This window comes from Panthera leo, chromosome B3 (assembly GCF_018350215.1).
Source record: "Panthera leo isolate Ple1 chromosome B3, P.leo_Ple1_pat1.1, whole genome shotgun sequence".
NCBI classification, from domain to species: domain Eukaryota; kingdom Metazoa; phylum Chordata; class Mammalia; order Carnivora; family Felidae; genus Panthera; species Panthera leo.
The window spans coordinates 118,111,333-118,127,637 of NC_056684.1; the positions used below are offsets into that span (position 1 = coordinate 118,111,333).

Sequence of the window (16,305 nt, forward strand, 5' to 3'; positions counted from 1 at the left end):
GTCATTGTAATGTTTTGTGTTAAAAGCAGTGATTTAAGTGTATATGTTAAAAAAATCTACCATCATTTATTAAAATTCAGTTTGTGCACTTTATTTATTTTTTTTATAGTTTAATGTATTTTAATAGCAAACTTACAGGAACAGCACAGAAGACAGACAACATTAAAAACATGTACTTGCATGTAGGACAACTCAGTTAGAAAAGTATAGTGAATGGATGGAATCTACCGTATGATAAAAATGCTACAAACACCATTTAGTCGCCGTCAATCAGAAATTTACTTGTTTTAAAAAAATCCAAATGCTGGCATTTTCCAGAAAAATTTAACAGGTTTATTTATAATTGTTATAAGGTTGAACTGCTGAAACGTGTTCACTGAAACATTTTGACTTGCATTAATGCTTTATGTCCCTGCATTTATATTAAAAATTCACACACAAATGAAAATGGAAAAACTTACCAATACCTGATTTCTGTCCCCGATGTTTCCATTTGCAATCATATACTTCGGTACCTTTTGACCCCATGGAAAAAAAAATATCTAATGTTCAGAACTACAATAACAGGAAGAAGATAATTTTTTTGTTTTTTTTAAAGCATGAAATGTTTTCCATCAGAGCGGATTCTTAAGCACGTTCTCCACGTATGCGGCGCTCTAGCTGGACGTCTTTTGGCATAATTGTTACACGTTTGGCATGGATAGCACACAGGCTGGTGTCTTCGAAGAGGCTCACCAGGTAGGCCTCGCTTGCCTCCTGCAAAGCACCGATAGCCGCGCTCTGGAAGCGCAGGTCTGTTTTGAAGTCCTGAGCAATTTCTCGCACCAGACGCTGGAAAGGAAGTTCGTGGAACAGAAGTGCAGTGGACTTCTGGTAACGTCTAATTTCGCGGAGTGCCAGGGTACCAGGCCTGTAACAATGAGGTTTCTTCACCCCTCCAGTAGAGGGCGCACTCTTGGGAGCGGCTTTTGTAGCCAGTTGCTTCCTCGGTGCTTTACCCCCAGTGGATTTGCTGGCAGTCTGCTTTGTATGAGCCATGGTACTAAGACCTTCTCACTTACCCCCTTCTCCTTTGGCTGGAGCTCAGTGAGCTAGAGGCGGCGCTGGCGTTAGCAGGCGACGGCCTGGGCACTTTATTTTTTAAAGTACTTCTGGAGGGGCGCCTGGGTGGCTTGGTCGGTTAAGGGTCTGACTTCAGCTCAGGTCATGATCTCACGGTCCGTGAGTTCGAGCCCCGCGTCGGGCTCTGTGCTGACAGCTCAGAGCCTGGAGCCTGTTTCAGATTCTGTGTCTCCCTCACTCTCTGCCCCTCCCCCTTCATGCTCTGTCTCTCTCTGTCTCAAAAATAAATAAACGTTAAAAAAAATTAAAAAAAAATAAAGTACTTCTGGAGCCTCAAAAATGTTAGAGTATCAAGCTCATTCTTGACCCCTGAGAGGGTCTGATGCTGCCTCTAAACAGACAAGCCTATTTTATCCAACTGGATGACAAATTCCTCAAAGTGAGAGAAACGGTCTTATGCTTCCTGACGTATCCATGATGAGTAAATAAATACATGCATTTTTAAAAATGTCTTATTTATTTTGAGAGAGGGAGAAAGGGAGGGGAAGAGAGAGATGGAGAGAATCCCAAGTAGGCTCTGCACTGTCAGCACGGAGCCCAACACGGGGCCCGGTCCCATGAACTGTGAGATCATGACCTGAGCCAAGATCAAGAGTTGAACACTTAACCCACTGAGCCAGCCAGGCGCTCCAATAATACATGCATTTAATAAATGTTTGCTGACAATATAGATCATCAAGAAATGATGGGGGTGTGCCCGAGTGGCTCAGTTGGTTAGGCATCCGACTTTTGATTCCGGCTCAGGTCATGATCTCATGGTTCATGGGTTTGAGCCCCACTTCCGGCTATGCACTGGCTGTGAGGAGCCTGCTTGGGATTCTCTCTCTTCCTCTCTCTGCCCCTCTCCTGCTTGCGCATGCACACTCTCTGTCTCAAAATAAACATTAAAATTTTTTTTTCTTAAAGAAATGATGGTAGAGCGAGAGGATTAAGTGATAACCAGGAGGAGAGTGTGAAGAAGAGGGAGTAAATTCTAACACAGATGCTTTCCTTCTGACCCACAAGCCCCACTTTGCTGTTGGTCTTGTCAAGAAGATTGCTGTTGATGGTAATTCACTAACGGATACTAACTTAGCTGGTATGTGTAAACTGATAAAGACATGAATCTTGGTTGAAAAATGGAAGTTTTCTCTAGATCTCAACCAAGAGAAGGTTGGCACTGCATTTCTCTCACATGCTGGGCCAAACAGAAGCTTCCTTTTAGGGTAGGATAGGGAGCTGTCACTTGTTTAATCAGCCAGTGGAGATCATGAAGGTCTGTGGCAGAAGAAAGGGAGAGGAAAGAGGAAAAGAGGAACAATAAAAAGGAGACAACTGAGAAGGGCATGTCCTACAGATGTTTCAGTCGGGAAGGACAGGCAAGACTCTTTATAAAGGGTTTGGGATACTCCTGGAGTATTTTGTCAGTATGATATTTTGTTTATATGAACAGATTAACAAAAGCAAGCTCATTCCTTCCTCCAGCCTTTTCTCATATCCTTCCCCTCATCTGGGGATGAGGGGAGGGTCTTCTCCCTATCTATCCAAGTCCTGTGCACTGAGATCCAAACAAACTCCTGTGTCTTCATGACTACTCCAGCCCCTCCCACCTCCACCCTGACTCCTACAGCACATCTGCTGGGTGCCACACATTTCCTACTAGATTAAGCATATTGTCTTTGAAAGATTCTTGTGTGTATGTCTTATAAAACCCCTTGTAAACTCCTTGAGCACAAGGGTCATTTCTTCTGCGGCTGCTACATCTCCCACAGTGCAGACCTTCTACTAGACCTTCTGTCTGGCCTTGCTGACTGACTGAAGCGTTCATTGGGCCCTCTTGTTCTGGCCAGCAATGCAGAGTGCACAATAAAGTCCTTTCACTATGAAATGACAAAGTCAAAGATAGAGGGGCTGAGAAAGTACTTGTACAGAATTATTTATTGTCTCAAATGCCTCATGGTAGCCAGATTCCAGAATCCTCGGGTTTGATAGAAGTGGAAATAACTTTGATATCCATGATGATACTTTTTGAATCAGTAGTATTTCACTTGGAGGGAATGTATAAACGAATAAATAAAAACATGGGTTACATGAGTCAGGGAAAGGAAAGATTTTGTTTTGTGGTTAGCTGATACTCCCCCAAAGTCCTTTTTTCCCTGTGTTCCATAGCTGTGAGGCATTCATGGTGGAAATTATTGCTTTTTATACTTCTGGTGATAACAGTGTCACTGGAAGAGAAGAAAAAGGGAAAGATTCACTTATTTTATAGTTTATATTTTCACCTCTAAATGTCCCAAAGCTTTGTCAGTTATAAATAGAGATCAGTATTTAGGAAAGAAAGCTGGAGTCACACTACTTTGAATTCTGGGTCTCTCCTCTTCCATGGGGATTTATTTTATTTTATTTTATTTTATTTTATTTTATTTTATTTTATTTTATTTTATTTCATTTTTTGGCATTGTGTTGTGAGACAGGGAAACTGAAGGGACCCCATCAAAAAAACCTGTTTTTTTTCTTTGCTCCTTTTCCTGCTTCTATTCTTGCTAGGACCTGTACTCCCACCCTGCATCAGGGCTTATGGTACAAACAATGTATGCCCTCCTTGTAAAGGTCAAGGGGTTAATGAGTTCTTTGGAGCCTTGCAGCACAATAGATGATATCTAAGAAGTGACTTCATGGGGTGGTCACGAGGTTTTCCAAGACCCCTGGCTCCAGGGACATAAGTGACTTATGGAGGACACCTGAGCACTCACCCATGTTTTGACCAGTTCCTGGATCCCTGAGAAGACGTACACTAGACCACAACCCTCTGGAAAAACTCTAGACCCAAGCGAAGATGAGACTCCTGTTCCTTTTCCTTTCTCAAGTCTCCCTAATGTTCCATCTGTATCTACTCTCTCTGTATCTTCAATAGACTCTGATCTCATTTCCAGTTGGTTCAAGTTTGATTTCTATCCTGCATGAAGCCACAGACCTTCTTGGTTGGTCCTGCAGGATCCCCTCTGGGTTCTCAACCTGGCCGGCCTGCATCAGTGTGCTCTTACAGACTCCCATCTAATGACACATACATGGTTTGCAACTCTTTCATCATGCCCAAAGCTTTAAAGCCATAGGGTACTGTTGAGGTTCATGAGAATTGTTAATCAGCCTTGTGAAACTGCATCAGTGTTTCCAAGGGATCTAAAAGTGTTCATGCCCACCTGTGTGGTGCAAAGGGAAAATGATTGCACCAGCTTGGTTTTCTTACTACACTCTTGTGTTGTTCTTGTTGTTTTTAATTTTTAATTTATTTTTTAAGTAATCTCTATATCCAACATGAGGCTCGAACTCTCAACCTCGAGATCTAGAGTCATATGCTCTTCCGACTGAGCCAGCCAGCCACCCTGATTTTCTTGTAACACTCTTGTAAAGAACTTGCTCTAGAACAAGACTAGACTTGTAGATTAAAAAAAAAAAAAAAAAAAAAAAATTACGAAAGCTGTCTCTTTCCTAGACAAATGGTACTCTAGTTTGGGTTTCAGAGGGCTCTTTATATACCTTGCAAGAGATGATGGGTCTTTCAATATTTCTACTCTAGTAAAATTTGGAGCTCTGACCTATAAATTAGTTTGTAACCTGTCAGTGGTATGGGAAAATATGCTCAGTCATCTAATGTGATGTCAATTTTCTTTAACCTTCTGGGTAAATGGTGCACATTAAAAAAACAGGACTACTGTTAAATAGATTTTTCTTTATATACATAATGACAAGGAGACTGTACGACATCAATTAAAGAACCAGGATGTGACTAGGTCCACTGCTGCCTGTCTTGGAGCAAGAGAAGGGATCGTCCTAAAAATAATCACCTTTCCTTCGGGGGGAAGAGGATATGACCCGGGAAAAAACTTCTCTCTGAGTATTTACCCAGCTAGAGATCTGGACTGTCAGATCCAAACGGTCCCATCACGATCCTTTTTTCCCGGGCAGTGCGTAGATCTTTCACAGGTGATGGTTGACCTCTGCTTCTTGTGTTTAGGCCCAGGACTGGACTCTGTGACCACGGATTTGGTGTGCGGGGCCTGACAGGCTGCAGAGAAATATTAACACATGAGTGCATATGCCAAACATGTGGTCTCACGTAAAAGGTTGACCCAAAGAGAAAGCCTCGTGAGCCATGGTTTATCAGAACAGCTCTATTAACTACTATAATAACTAAAAAAACAGATCATATGAATTCAAGACCTGTCTTTCCTTGTCCCCAGTCAGAAGCCTAACGTGGCAAATATGCCTGAATTTTCTGCCCAAGAAGTCTTGGGTATCTGTGTGATGTTTGGGGTTAGCCTACATTTTCTGTCTTTACTATCATGCAGAAGCAGCAGCAGCAATGGGCCACTCTTGTAGCCGTGAATAAAGAGACCTGCTCCAGGGGTGTGCCGAGGAGGTGTGTTCACTCAGGGTGAATGGTCCCTGGGGACGCAGTCCTGTTCTATTTCAACCCATAAACCAATATAGTGATGGCCAGGATTGAGCCTGTACCTAGGTTAAAGCATCCTCAGAAATCTAGATACTTCTAATATCAATTTTCTGTATTAGTCCATGGAATAATAAAGAGAGAGATCCTCTATGGAGAAAAAAAGAACCCTTATGCACTGTTGGTAGGAATATAAGTTGGTACAGCCACTGTGGAAAACATGTATGGAGTATCCTCAAAAAATTGAAAATATAAATACCATATGATCCAATAATTCCACTACTGGGTATTTACCAAAAGAAAACAAAAAACACTAATTTGAAAAGATATATGCATCCCCATGTGTATTGAGGCATTATTTACAACAGCCAAACTATGGAAGCAAACTAAGTGTACATTGATAGACAAATGGATAAGGAAGATGTGAGAAACACAGTCACATGAATATTACAGCCATAAAAAAGGATGATATCGTGCCATTTTTCAACAACATGGCTGGACCTGCATGGTACTATGCTAAGTTAAATAAGTCAGATTGAGGAACACAAATGCCATATGATTTCACTCATATGTGGAATCTGAAAAATAAAAAAACTCAAAAAAACAAAAAATGAAAGGGCACCCAGCTGGCCCAGTTGGTGGAACATTTGACTCTTGATGTTGGGGTCATGTGTTCAAGCCCCAAGCTGGGCCTAGAGCTTACTCAAAAAAGAAAAAATAAGTAATAAAGAATTTTGAAATGAATAAACAGGGGCACCTGGGTGGCTGCATTGGTTAAGTGTTTGACTCTTGATTTCAACTCAGGTCATGATCTCATGGTTTGTGGGATGGAGCCCTGCATCAGAGCTGCGACCACACTGTCATTGTCAAGCCTGCTTGGAATTCTCTCTCTCCCTCTCTCTCTGCCCCTCTCCTCCTCTCTCTCTCTCTCTCTCTCTCAAAATGAACAAATAAACTTTAAAAAACAAACAAAAAATATACCAACGTGTAAATACTGAATATGTAGATGTTAAAAGTTAGACCATTTGCATCTATTTAAACTTAAAATGAAAACATTTATCTTTATAAAGATTTTTTTTATTTTTGGGGCACGTGGTGGATCAGTCTTGATCTTGGCTCAGGTCATGATCTCACAGTTTGTGAGTTCAAACCCCGCATTGGGCTCTGGGCTGGTGACACAGAGTCTGCTTGGGATTCTGTCTCTCCCTCACTCTGCCCCTCTCCCCCCTCAAATAAGCATTTTTAAAACGATTTTTTTTTTAAATGAGCAGCAGGCAAAAGTTTAATAGAGTATAAGATCAGAAAGTGTGAATAGCATGAAAGCTGTCTTTACATAGAGCTGGCATTCAAACATGAATGCCCCTAAAAAAAGATTAAAAAAAAATTTTTTTTAAGATTTTATTTTTGAGAGAGTAAGAGAGAAAGAGAGAGAGAGTGAGCAAGAGAGTGTAACCAGGAGAGGGGCAAAGGGAGAAAGAATGAATCCCAAACAGGGTCCACACCCACTATAGAGCCCAATGTGGGGCTCCATCCCACAACTGTGAGATTATAACCTGAGGCAAAATCAAGAGTCAGAAGCTTAACTGACTGAGCCACCCAGGCACCCCAAGATTTTATTTTTAAGTAATCTCTACATCCAGCATGGCACCCAAACCCCCAACCCTGAGGTCAAGAGTCACACGCTTCCGGTGCCTGGGTGGTTCAGTTGGTTAAGCGTCCGACTTCAGCTCATGTCATGATCTCACGGTTCAATCATCATCTCATGGGAAAGTAGCCACAGGCAGTTTATAATGACTGAGTGTGGCTGTGTTCAATATAAGTTTACATGTGGGCACTGAAATTTGAGTTTTGTATACATGTATGTTGCAAAATATTATTCTTCATTTAACATTCAAAATTATAAAAATCATTCCTACTCCATGGAGTGTTTAAACACCAGAGATAGGCTGGATTTGGTCTGAGGGCCACAATTTATTGACCCCTGAATTAGAGTAATTTGGTAAGTCTTAAAAACTAGAAGTCAGAGGGGCGCCTGGGTGGCGCAGTCGGTTAAGCGTCCGACTTCAGCCAGGTCACGATCTCGCGGTCTGTGAGTTCGAGCCCCGCGTCAGGCTCTGGGCTGATGGCTCGGAGCCTGGAGCCTGTTTCAGATTCTGTGTCTCCCTCTCTCTCTGCCCCTCCCCCGTTCATGCTCTGCCTCTCTCTGTCCCAAAAATAAATAAAAAACGTTGAAAAAAAAAAAAAAAACAAAAAAAACTAGAAGTCAGTAGTCTCAAAGTTAGACCGCAATCTGTCTCACATTGGACAAAGCAAAGGCTTATTCCTTGAGGCCTTAACCAAAGTAAATCAGAAATATATGACGTAAAACATGAAAGTTCTTCTATTGCCTGTAATCCCATTCCCAGAGAAAACATCTGTCTTCAGTTTGGTATATATCTTTCCTGATATTCACCCATGCAAACACATATACATATGCACACAACATATATAGTTCTAAAGAAACCATATATAGGGGCGCCTGGGTGGTTCAGTCGGTTAAGCGTCCGAATTCGGCTCGGGTCATGATCTCACGGTTCGTGGGTTCAAGCCCCGCATCCGGCTCTGTGCTAACAGCTCAGAGCCTGGAGCCTGTTTCAGATTCTGTGTCTCCTCTCTCTCTGCCCCTCCCCCACTCACGCTCTGTCTCTCTCTGTCTCAAAAATAAATAAACATTAAAAAAATTAAAAAATAAAGAAACCATATATAAATGTATGAATTGTGTTTTTTAACAAAAAATAAGACAACATATATATTGTTTGGCGATTTGATTTTCCAATTTACAATATATTTTAAACATCCTTCCTTGTCATTCTTGTTAACAATTGCCTATCAACAGGCATTTGCATCATTTCCAATTTTGAAATTATAAGCAATGAACATCTGTATGTGTGCATCTTTGTACACATGGGTGAATATTTCATTTATTTTTTTATGTTAATTAATTTATTTTTTAAAGTTTATTTAGTTATTTTGAGAGAGAGAGTGTACTTGCATGCAAGTCGGGGAGGGGCAGAGAGAGAGGGAGAGAGAGAGAATCTTAAGCAGGCTCCCCACATTGGGTTTGATCTCATGACCATGCGATCATGACCTGAGCCCAAATCAAGAGTTGGATGCTTAACTGACTGAGCCACCCAGGCACCCCATTACATGGGTGAATATTTTTAATTTTTTTTTTAACATTTATTCATCTTTGGGAGACAAAGAGAGAGCATGAGTAGGGGAAGAGCAGAGAAAGAAGGAGACACAGAATCTGAAGCAGACTCCAGGCTCTGAGCTGTCAGCACAGAGCCCAATGCGGGGCTCAAACCCATGAATCATGAGGTCATGACCTGAGCCGAAGTCAGACGCTCAACTGACTGAGCCACCCGGGTGCCCCACAGGTGAATATTTTAAAGGATAGATTTCTAAAAGTAGAATAATTCAGTCAAAGACTTCAATTTTTTATATTGGTGAAGTCATCCGAAAGTTTATACTAGAGTTTCTTAATCTTGATTCTATTGACATTTGGGTTGAATAAGTCTTCGCTCTAGGGCTGTACCAGACATTGTAGAGTGTTGATTAGCATCTCTGGTCTCTGCCCATTATATGCCAGTAGCAACTTCCTGCTGTGACAACCAAAAAATGTCTCTAGACAATGCCAAATGTCCCCTGAGGGCAAAATCACTTTGGGTTGAGAATCACCGCCCTGGACATTTGTTTTCTTTTATTTTCCTTTTATTTCTCTTTTTCCCTATTCCCCTTCCAACAACTTCTCATATGATCCTTCCTTCATGAAGGAAAAGTACTTAAAGGAACTTGTGATTCAGTATATATCACCTGTGAGATAATAGAAAAAATATATGTTAGTCTCCTCCACCACCCATTCCTGGCACAGAGCTCCTGAAGCTCCCATAATTTCTTAATAATAAGAGTACTAGGAGCATCTTTTGTTCTCATATTTGTCCTTGACCCCTTCCCTGACACGGGGCTCTTAAAACCTTTGTAAATTCTTAAGTGATAAAGAGAAAGTGGAGCATATTTTGGTCTATTGAGATAACCCTGGGTGGGCTTCTGGGTGGGAGCTGGTCACCAGAAAGACCAAGCCATGATTAGAAGCTTGGGATTTTCAGCCCATTCCTCAACCTTTAGAGAAGGTAAAGGGGCTAGAAACCAATAATTAATACTTAATTATGCCTGTGGGGGGAAGCCTCCATAAACTCCCAATAGTGTGGAGTTCAAAGAATTTCTGGTTGGTGAACACATTCACACCAGGAGTGTGACACACACCCCAACTCCATAAGAACAAAACCTGCTTTCAGAACCCTCCCAGACCTCCCTCTATGTAGTTTGGTCTGGCTGTTCATTCACTTGTCTCCTTCATCGTATCCTTAATAAACTGGTAAACATGTTTCCCTGAGTTTTGTGAACTACTCTAAGAAATTAATTGAAACCAAGGAGGCGGTTGTGGGAACCTCAGATTTGTAGTCAAATTGGACAGAAACTGAGGGTAACCTGGAGACCTATTACTTGTGATTGGCATCGAAGTAAGGCAGGAGCAGCCTTGAGGGCCCAAGCCCTCTTAACCTGTGGAATTGGACACTATCTCCAGGTAGATAGGGTTAGAATTGAGTTAAATTGTAGGACCCCAAGCTGGTGTTGCAGAGAATTGCTTGTTGTGAAGAAAAACCTTCATGCATCTGGGGACCAGAAGTGTCCGAGTGAAGTGTTGTGAATGTTTTGTATGTGAAGGGTAAAGGAGACACATAAGAAAGACACAAGAGGAGGAAAGAACTGGCTTTTCCATATACAAGAGGGAAAAACTGAGGTTGTTCTAAGATATCACCCCCCTGTTATTGAGACAAGGAAACTGAAGGGACTCCATGAAAAAAAAGCTGATTTAAAAATTTTTTTTTAATGTTTATTTATTTTTTTTGAGAGAGAGAGAGAGAGAGAGAGAGAGAGGGAGAGAGAGGGCAAGTGGGGGAGGGGCAGAGAGAGAGGGAGGCACAGAATCCAAAGAGGGTCCAGGCTCTGAGCTGTTAGCACAGAGCCCGATTCGGGGCTTGAACTCACAAACTGTGAGATTATGACCCGAGCCAAAGTTGGATACTTAACTGACTGAGTAACCCATGTGCCCCCCAAAAGCTGTTTTTTAACTCCTTTTCCTGCTTCTATTCTTGCTAGGACCTGCACTCCCACCCTGCATCAGGGCTTATGGTACAAACAATGTATGCCCTCCTTGTAAAGGTCAAGGACTTAATGAGTTCTTTGGAGTCTTGCGGCACAATGGATAATATCTAAGGAGTGACCGAGTGGGCAGTCATGTAGGTTTTCCAAGAACACTGACTCCAGACACCACTAACTCCTGACACCGAGACCCCTGGCTCCAGGGACATAAGTGACTTATGGAGGACACCTGAGCACCGGCCTTGTTTTGACCGGTTCATGGATGCCTGAGAGGATAGTACATCAGACCATCATCCCCAAACCCCAGATTGGGAGCAAAGACAAGACTCATTCTTCTTTCCTTTTTTTTTTTTTTTAATTTTTTTTTTTAATGTGTATTCATCTTTGAGAGAGAGAGAGAGAGAGACAGAATGTGAGTGGGTAAGAGGCAGAGAGACAGGGAGACACAGAATGGGAAGCAGGCTCCAGGCTCTGAGCTGTCAGCACAGAGCCTGATGTGCGGCTTGAACCCACGAACTGTGAAATCAAGACCTGAGCTGAAGTCGGACGCTTAACTGACTGAGCCACCCAGGCGCCCCTCATTCTTCTTCCCTTTTGGAATCTCCCAGATGCTCTGTCTGCATCAGCACTCTCTATATCTTCAATAAACTCTGATCTCACTTCCTGCTGGCTTGAGTTTGATTTCTATCCTGCATAAAGCCAAGGATCCTCTTGGCTGGTCCTGCAAGACCCCCTCTGGGTCCTCAAACCCAGACAGCTTGTATCACTATGGGCTGAATTGTATGCCCCTCCCAACAAAATTCATATGTTAAAGTCCTAACCTCTAGTACCTCAGGATATGATATTTGGAGATAGTCTTTAAAGGGGTAACTAAGTTAAAAGGAGATCATTAAAGTAGACCCTAATCTAATATGACTGGTGTCCTTTACAAGACAAGGTGCCTTTCACAAAACAAGGAACAAGGTCACAGAAACCAGCTCCGTCAATACACTGACCTCAGACTTCCAGTCTCCAGAACTATGAGAAAATAAACTTCTTTTGTTTAAGCCATCAAGTCTGTAGTACTTTGTTATGACAGACCTAGCAAACTAATACACCTTCCAGTGTATTTGAATTTTATTTATTTATTTTTTTGTTTATTTAGTTTGAGAGAGAGCAAGTGCAAACACTCAAGTGGGAGAGAGGGAGAGGGTGAGGGAGACAGAATCCCAAGCAGGCTCCATGCCATCAGCACAGAGCCCGATGTGGGGCCCGAACTCACAAACTATGAGATCATGCCCTGAGTCAAAATCAAGAGTCAGCCACTTAACTGACTGAGCCACCCAGGTGCCCTAACTTAACTTGTTTTCTATAGCAACTTCTCCGATAAGCAATTATTAATTTCTATAATCTGAATGTCAAGTTCCTTTGATTTTCAAAAAATTTTTAAGCTTATTTATTTATTTTTGAGAGAGAGGGAGAGAGAGAGAGAGGCAGAGCAAGTGGGGGAGGGGCAGAGAGAGAGGGACAGCGAGGATCCCAAGCAGGGCCTGCACTGTCAGCACAGAGCCCAACGAGGGGCTCAAACTCACGAACTTCGAGATCATGACCTGAGCCGAAATCAAGAATTGGACTCTTAACCAACTGAGCCACGCAGGGGCATCTCTCTTTTTTGAAAGAGAATTCTATTGATTCAAAAAAACCAGAAAAGCAAGACAAACAATGACTGGAGATCGCAAAAAATGAGATGAGTTTGGGAAAGTAAAGTTTGTTGCTTAAAAAACACTGTATTTTTAATTGCACAAGGATGTTGTAACAGCACTCTAGCTGATCTTAAGAGTTAACTAGCTTCAAGTTAACACACTCCTTGCTTGCTGGAGATGAAGGACCTTCATCTGTAACAGAACCAATTTGCTTTCTTTGAGATTTGCTGGCCACTGGTCTTGTGGAATAGAGGACCACAACGTTCCCAGACCACAGAAGCCAGCAAGTCTGTTTGAAGTCCCCTTAGCTTTCTGATTAGCTCAGATACCTCTTAGCAACATGTTTTTCATTTTTAAGGTCACACAAATGACTTTACTGACCTCTTTGCACATATGTAGACCTTGTCCTCCTTTGCAGAAAGAACAGACTATTCTTGCACAACCCTTGGGTACCAAGGAACCAGAACTTGTTGCACAACCTCTGAGTAGTACCAAGATGACTGAGGCTGGCATCATGGGAGTCTGCAGCGGGCGCCTGCTGGCTCATGATCTTTCGCTCGCGAATGCGCACGCGCGCGCGCACACACACACACACACACACACACACACACACACACACACACACACACAATTCTGGAACAGGCAGAAACCTGGGAGTTCTCCTTTGGACAAGAGTCTGCCTTCTCCCTAGATGGCCAGACTCCTGAATAAAGCTCATATTCCTTTTCAGTCAAAACTTATCTATCGTCTTTTGAGCATTTGCCTTTCAAGTGACCGGCAGCTGAACTTGTGTTTCATTAACAGTATGCTTTATGTGGAAAACCCAGAACATACAAACAACCAAAGAAGATAAAAATCACCTGAACCCCACTATACAAAGGTAATCACGTTTAAAAAAAAAATTTTTTTTTAATGTTTATTTATTTTTGAGAGAGAGAGACAGAGAGTAATCAGGGTAGGGGCAGAAAGAGAGGGAGCCACAGAATCTGAAGCAGGCTCCAGGTTCTGAGCTGTCAGCACAGAGCCCAATGCGGAACTCAAATTCACAGACCGTGAGATCATGACCTGAGCTGAAGTGGGACACTCAACCGAGTGAGCCACCTAGGCGCCCCCAAAGGTAATCACTGTTACATATTGTGGTGCAAACACACCAAAACTTTCTTTAGTAGCATGTTTTCTTTGAAATAAACAACAGGCCCCAATGGAGTCACTTTTGCTAAACCCCATCAAGACTCAACATTTAAACCTAACTGCACTTCCAGCCTCTCCCAACAGTGGAACTTTAAACCAGTCTGGAATTTCCAGATCTGCACCACTAAGGTAATCCGTATGATAAGACCCTTTGTCTTCCCCTATGGGAAGGTAACCTCCACTGAAATATCCCATTCTTTTAACTTCTTTGTCCCACCCTCTTTCTGCCTATAAAATGCCTGCCATTTTGTACAACTTGGAGCTCCTTTTTACTTGCTGGATGGGATGCTTCCTAATTCATAAATTTGTTGAATAAAGCCAATTAGATCTGAAAACTTACTCAAATGTTGCTTTTTAACAGTATGTATGCATATATGGATAGGTGAATATACACATACACATCACACATACATAAATGTCCCCCCACATGGGATCCTACTGCAATGCTTGTTGTGTCTGCTTCTTTTCCCACCCAATGATACATTAAGAACATTATTCCATGTCATTCAATTATATTTCTGAAGATGGTTATTAACATCTGCTTTTATAGTGAGAACTAAGTAGCATTACAGGAAAAGTGATGAAATTTTTAAAAAGTCAGGCTCCAAGAGATGTCTCTCAGTCACAAGGGAAACTAGAAGACAGATAGCAACAACATTCTTTGCGGAAATCACAAAATGTTGAAAAAGCAAAGGATGAGGTCACAGGACACACTGAGAGGAGATGTTTGTACCGGATGTGGAAAATATAAATTTAGAGCTCTCCTCTAGCTGAATTTCTTTCCAAGCTTTGTGAGCCCAGAAGCACAGCCCATCCCCCTAGTTCACTGCAGGATGTATCCCTAGTCTACTGAAAACTATTCCCTTTGAAAAGGTAGTTAAATCTCCCAGTGACAAACTAAACTACCTTCTTCAACATTTCCCCAGGGATCTGATATTTTGGCCTTGCCAGCACACACAACCTGTGTGTCAATTAAGAAGAGGGATCCCCTTCCTGCTGTCCCTTCTTCTGTACACTGAAGCCCTAAACTAGACACAGGACTTGGGAGGATATGATACTGCCCCCCTGCCACCCGCCCCAGCTCATACTTTGACCCTTGGTCTAATAACTGCAGAGTAGTGCCTTACACAATGGCCTTGTCTGATATGGTCCCTGTAGATTTACTTAAACTTCCATGGAACATATGCAAAAATAATCTTAATCTCCCCATCCCAGCTGTCACTTTGCCCAATTCAAGAACTTCCTGTCTTATCCCACTCCAAGTTCCTCCAAACCAGGCCAAGGGCACACAAGCCATGTTATAGGGCTTTGCTCCATAATAATAAATTATTATTATAGCTACCATTTTTTAAGTGTTTAGTTCTGTACCAGACCCTGTGCTAAATGCCTTATATGCATTATTTTATCTTCACAACTCAATGAAGAAGTAAGTTTAATTATTATTCCCATTTTACAGATAAGATTGCTGAGACCTGAGAGAGTAACTTGACTGGGCTAATAATGCCACAGATACTAATGAGTGACAAGGAATCAATTCTGGTTGGTCTGTTTCCCACAAACATTTCCCGTGCACCTCTTGTATGAAAGGCAGTTTGCTAAAAGCAAGAGAAAAAGGCATAAGGAAGACCTTTCCTTGAAATCCCACCATCTTTGAAAGAGTTTACAGTTTAGGAAGTTTAGGAAGGAATATGACAAGCACATGATATACCAATACAAGGCACAAGGTGCTAAGCTCGTGCAAAAGGGTCAAAGTTCTCTTAGAGAGATGGGAGAGCCTTTGGGGAGGAGATGGAATATGAAATGGGCTTTAATAAGGGTTTTCGCAAAAGATGTTTGGAGGACAGTATTTGGGGGAAACAGCATGAGTAAAGGTATGGAGAACATAGGCAAGGAACAATAAATAGTTTAACTTACAGAAGTAGAGCTTGGGAGAGTTGTGGCTGATAAAGCTGTAGCATTACAGGACTTCAGTACCTAGCTAAGGAACTTGGATTGGTGGATGGAATACCAGCTGGGTTTTGAGTGGGGTGATGGCAAGTCTGGGAATACAAACCTGAGAAAATTAATGTTGTAGCTACCTGTGTTATAAATTAGCACAGGGAGAGGTCAAAGATAGAGATCAGTTGGGAGACTACTTATAATAGACCAGGAATTCTTGGTCTCAGCACTATTGACTTTTGGGTCAGATAATTATCTGGGTGTGTGTGGGGGGGTGTTCTTTGCACTGTAGATGTTTAGCAGCATCTCTGGCCTCTATTCACTATATATTATAACATTCCACCCCACCCCCAATTGAGGCAAAATCGCCCCCATTGTGGGCCACTGTAATAGACCATATTACAGGCAGAAATTTTAAAAGGTGGATGTGACACATGGGCAAGGGTAAAACCTAAAAGCTTTGGTAAGTGTTTGGAGTCCAGAGGACTGGGGATCAAATAGAACCAGTGAAAAGGCCCTATAGGCCATGTAGTCTAACATACTCCTAATTGCTTGCAACACTAAACTCTTTAGGACAATTTGGTAAACCCTTTTGAAGGTAGTTTGGTAAAACCTTCTAACAATAACAAAAACTATCTTGCCTTTTGGCCCAGCAATTCAATTCCTGGAAATTTATCTTAAATGATTCAAATGAAGACACAGAATCTTTGTGTACAAAGCAATAATACTTACATGGAA

General features: G+C 42.0%; 2 protein-coding genes across 5 annotated transcripts in view; both read right to left on the minus strand.

Annotated features, from left to right (window-relative positions):
• Positions 1-310: 310 nt before the first annotated feature.
• On the minus strand, positions 311-1,038 carry LOC122222911 (histone H3.3A-like). The gene has a single exon (XM_042943716.1). The coding sequence runs from the start codon at positions 1,036-1,038 to the stop codon at positions 628-630; it is 411 nt and encodes a 136-aa protein (XP_042799650.1). The 3' UTR covers positions 311-627.
• A 1,976-nt stretch (positions 1,039-3,014) lies between these two features.
• HEATR4 (HEAT repeat containing 4) overlaps positions 3,015-16,305 on the minus strand; it is a 44,014-nt gene continuing 30,723 nt past the window's right edge. Inside the window, exons 17-18 of one of the 4 annotated variants that reach the window (XR_006203943.1) lie at positions 4,947-5,167; positions 3,015-3,329 (exon numbers count right to left, since the gene is read on the minus strand). Coding sequence is in view for 3 of the 4 variants with exons in the window: in XM_042943719.1 (XP_042799653.1) it covers positions 5,009-5,167 (159 nt within the window). In the remaining variant the exon portion in view is untranslated. Of the gene's footprint in view, positions 3,330-4,832; positions 5,168-9,084; positions 9,407-16,305 lie in introns of those variants that run through there. The other 3 variants (XM_042943719.1, XM_042943717.1, XM_042943720.1) reach the window with 3 other exon arrangements.

What these genes read in the sequence shown, in the direction of transcription:
- LOC122222911 (XM_042943716.1), bottom strand. Translation starts at nt 1,038, where the DNA reads ATGGCTCATACAAAGCAGACTGCCAGCAAATCCACTGGGGGTAAAGCA.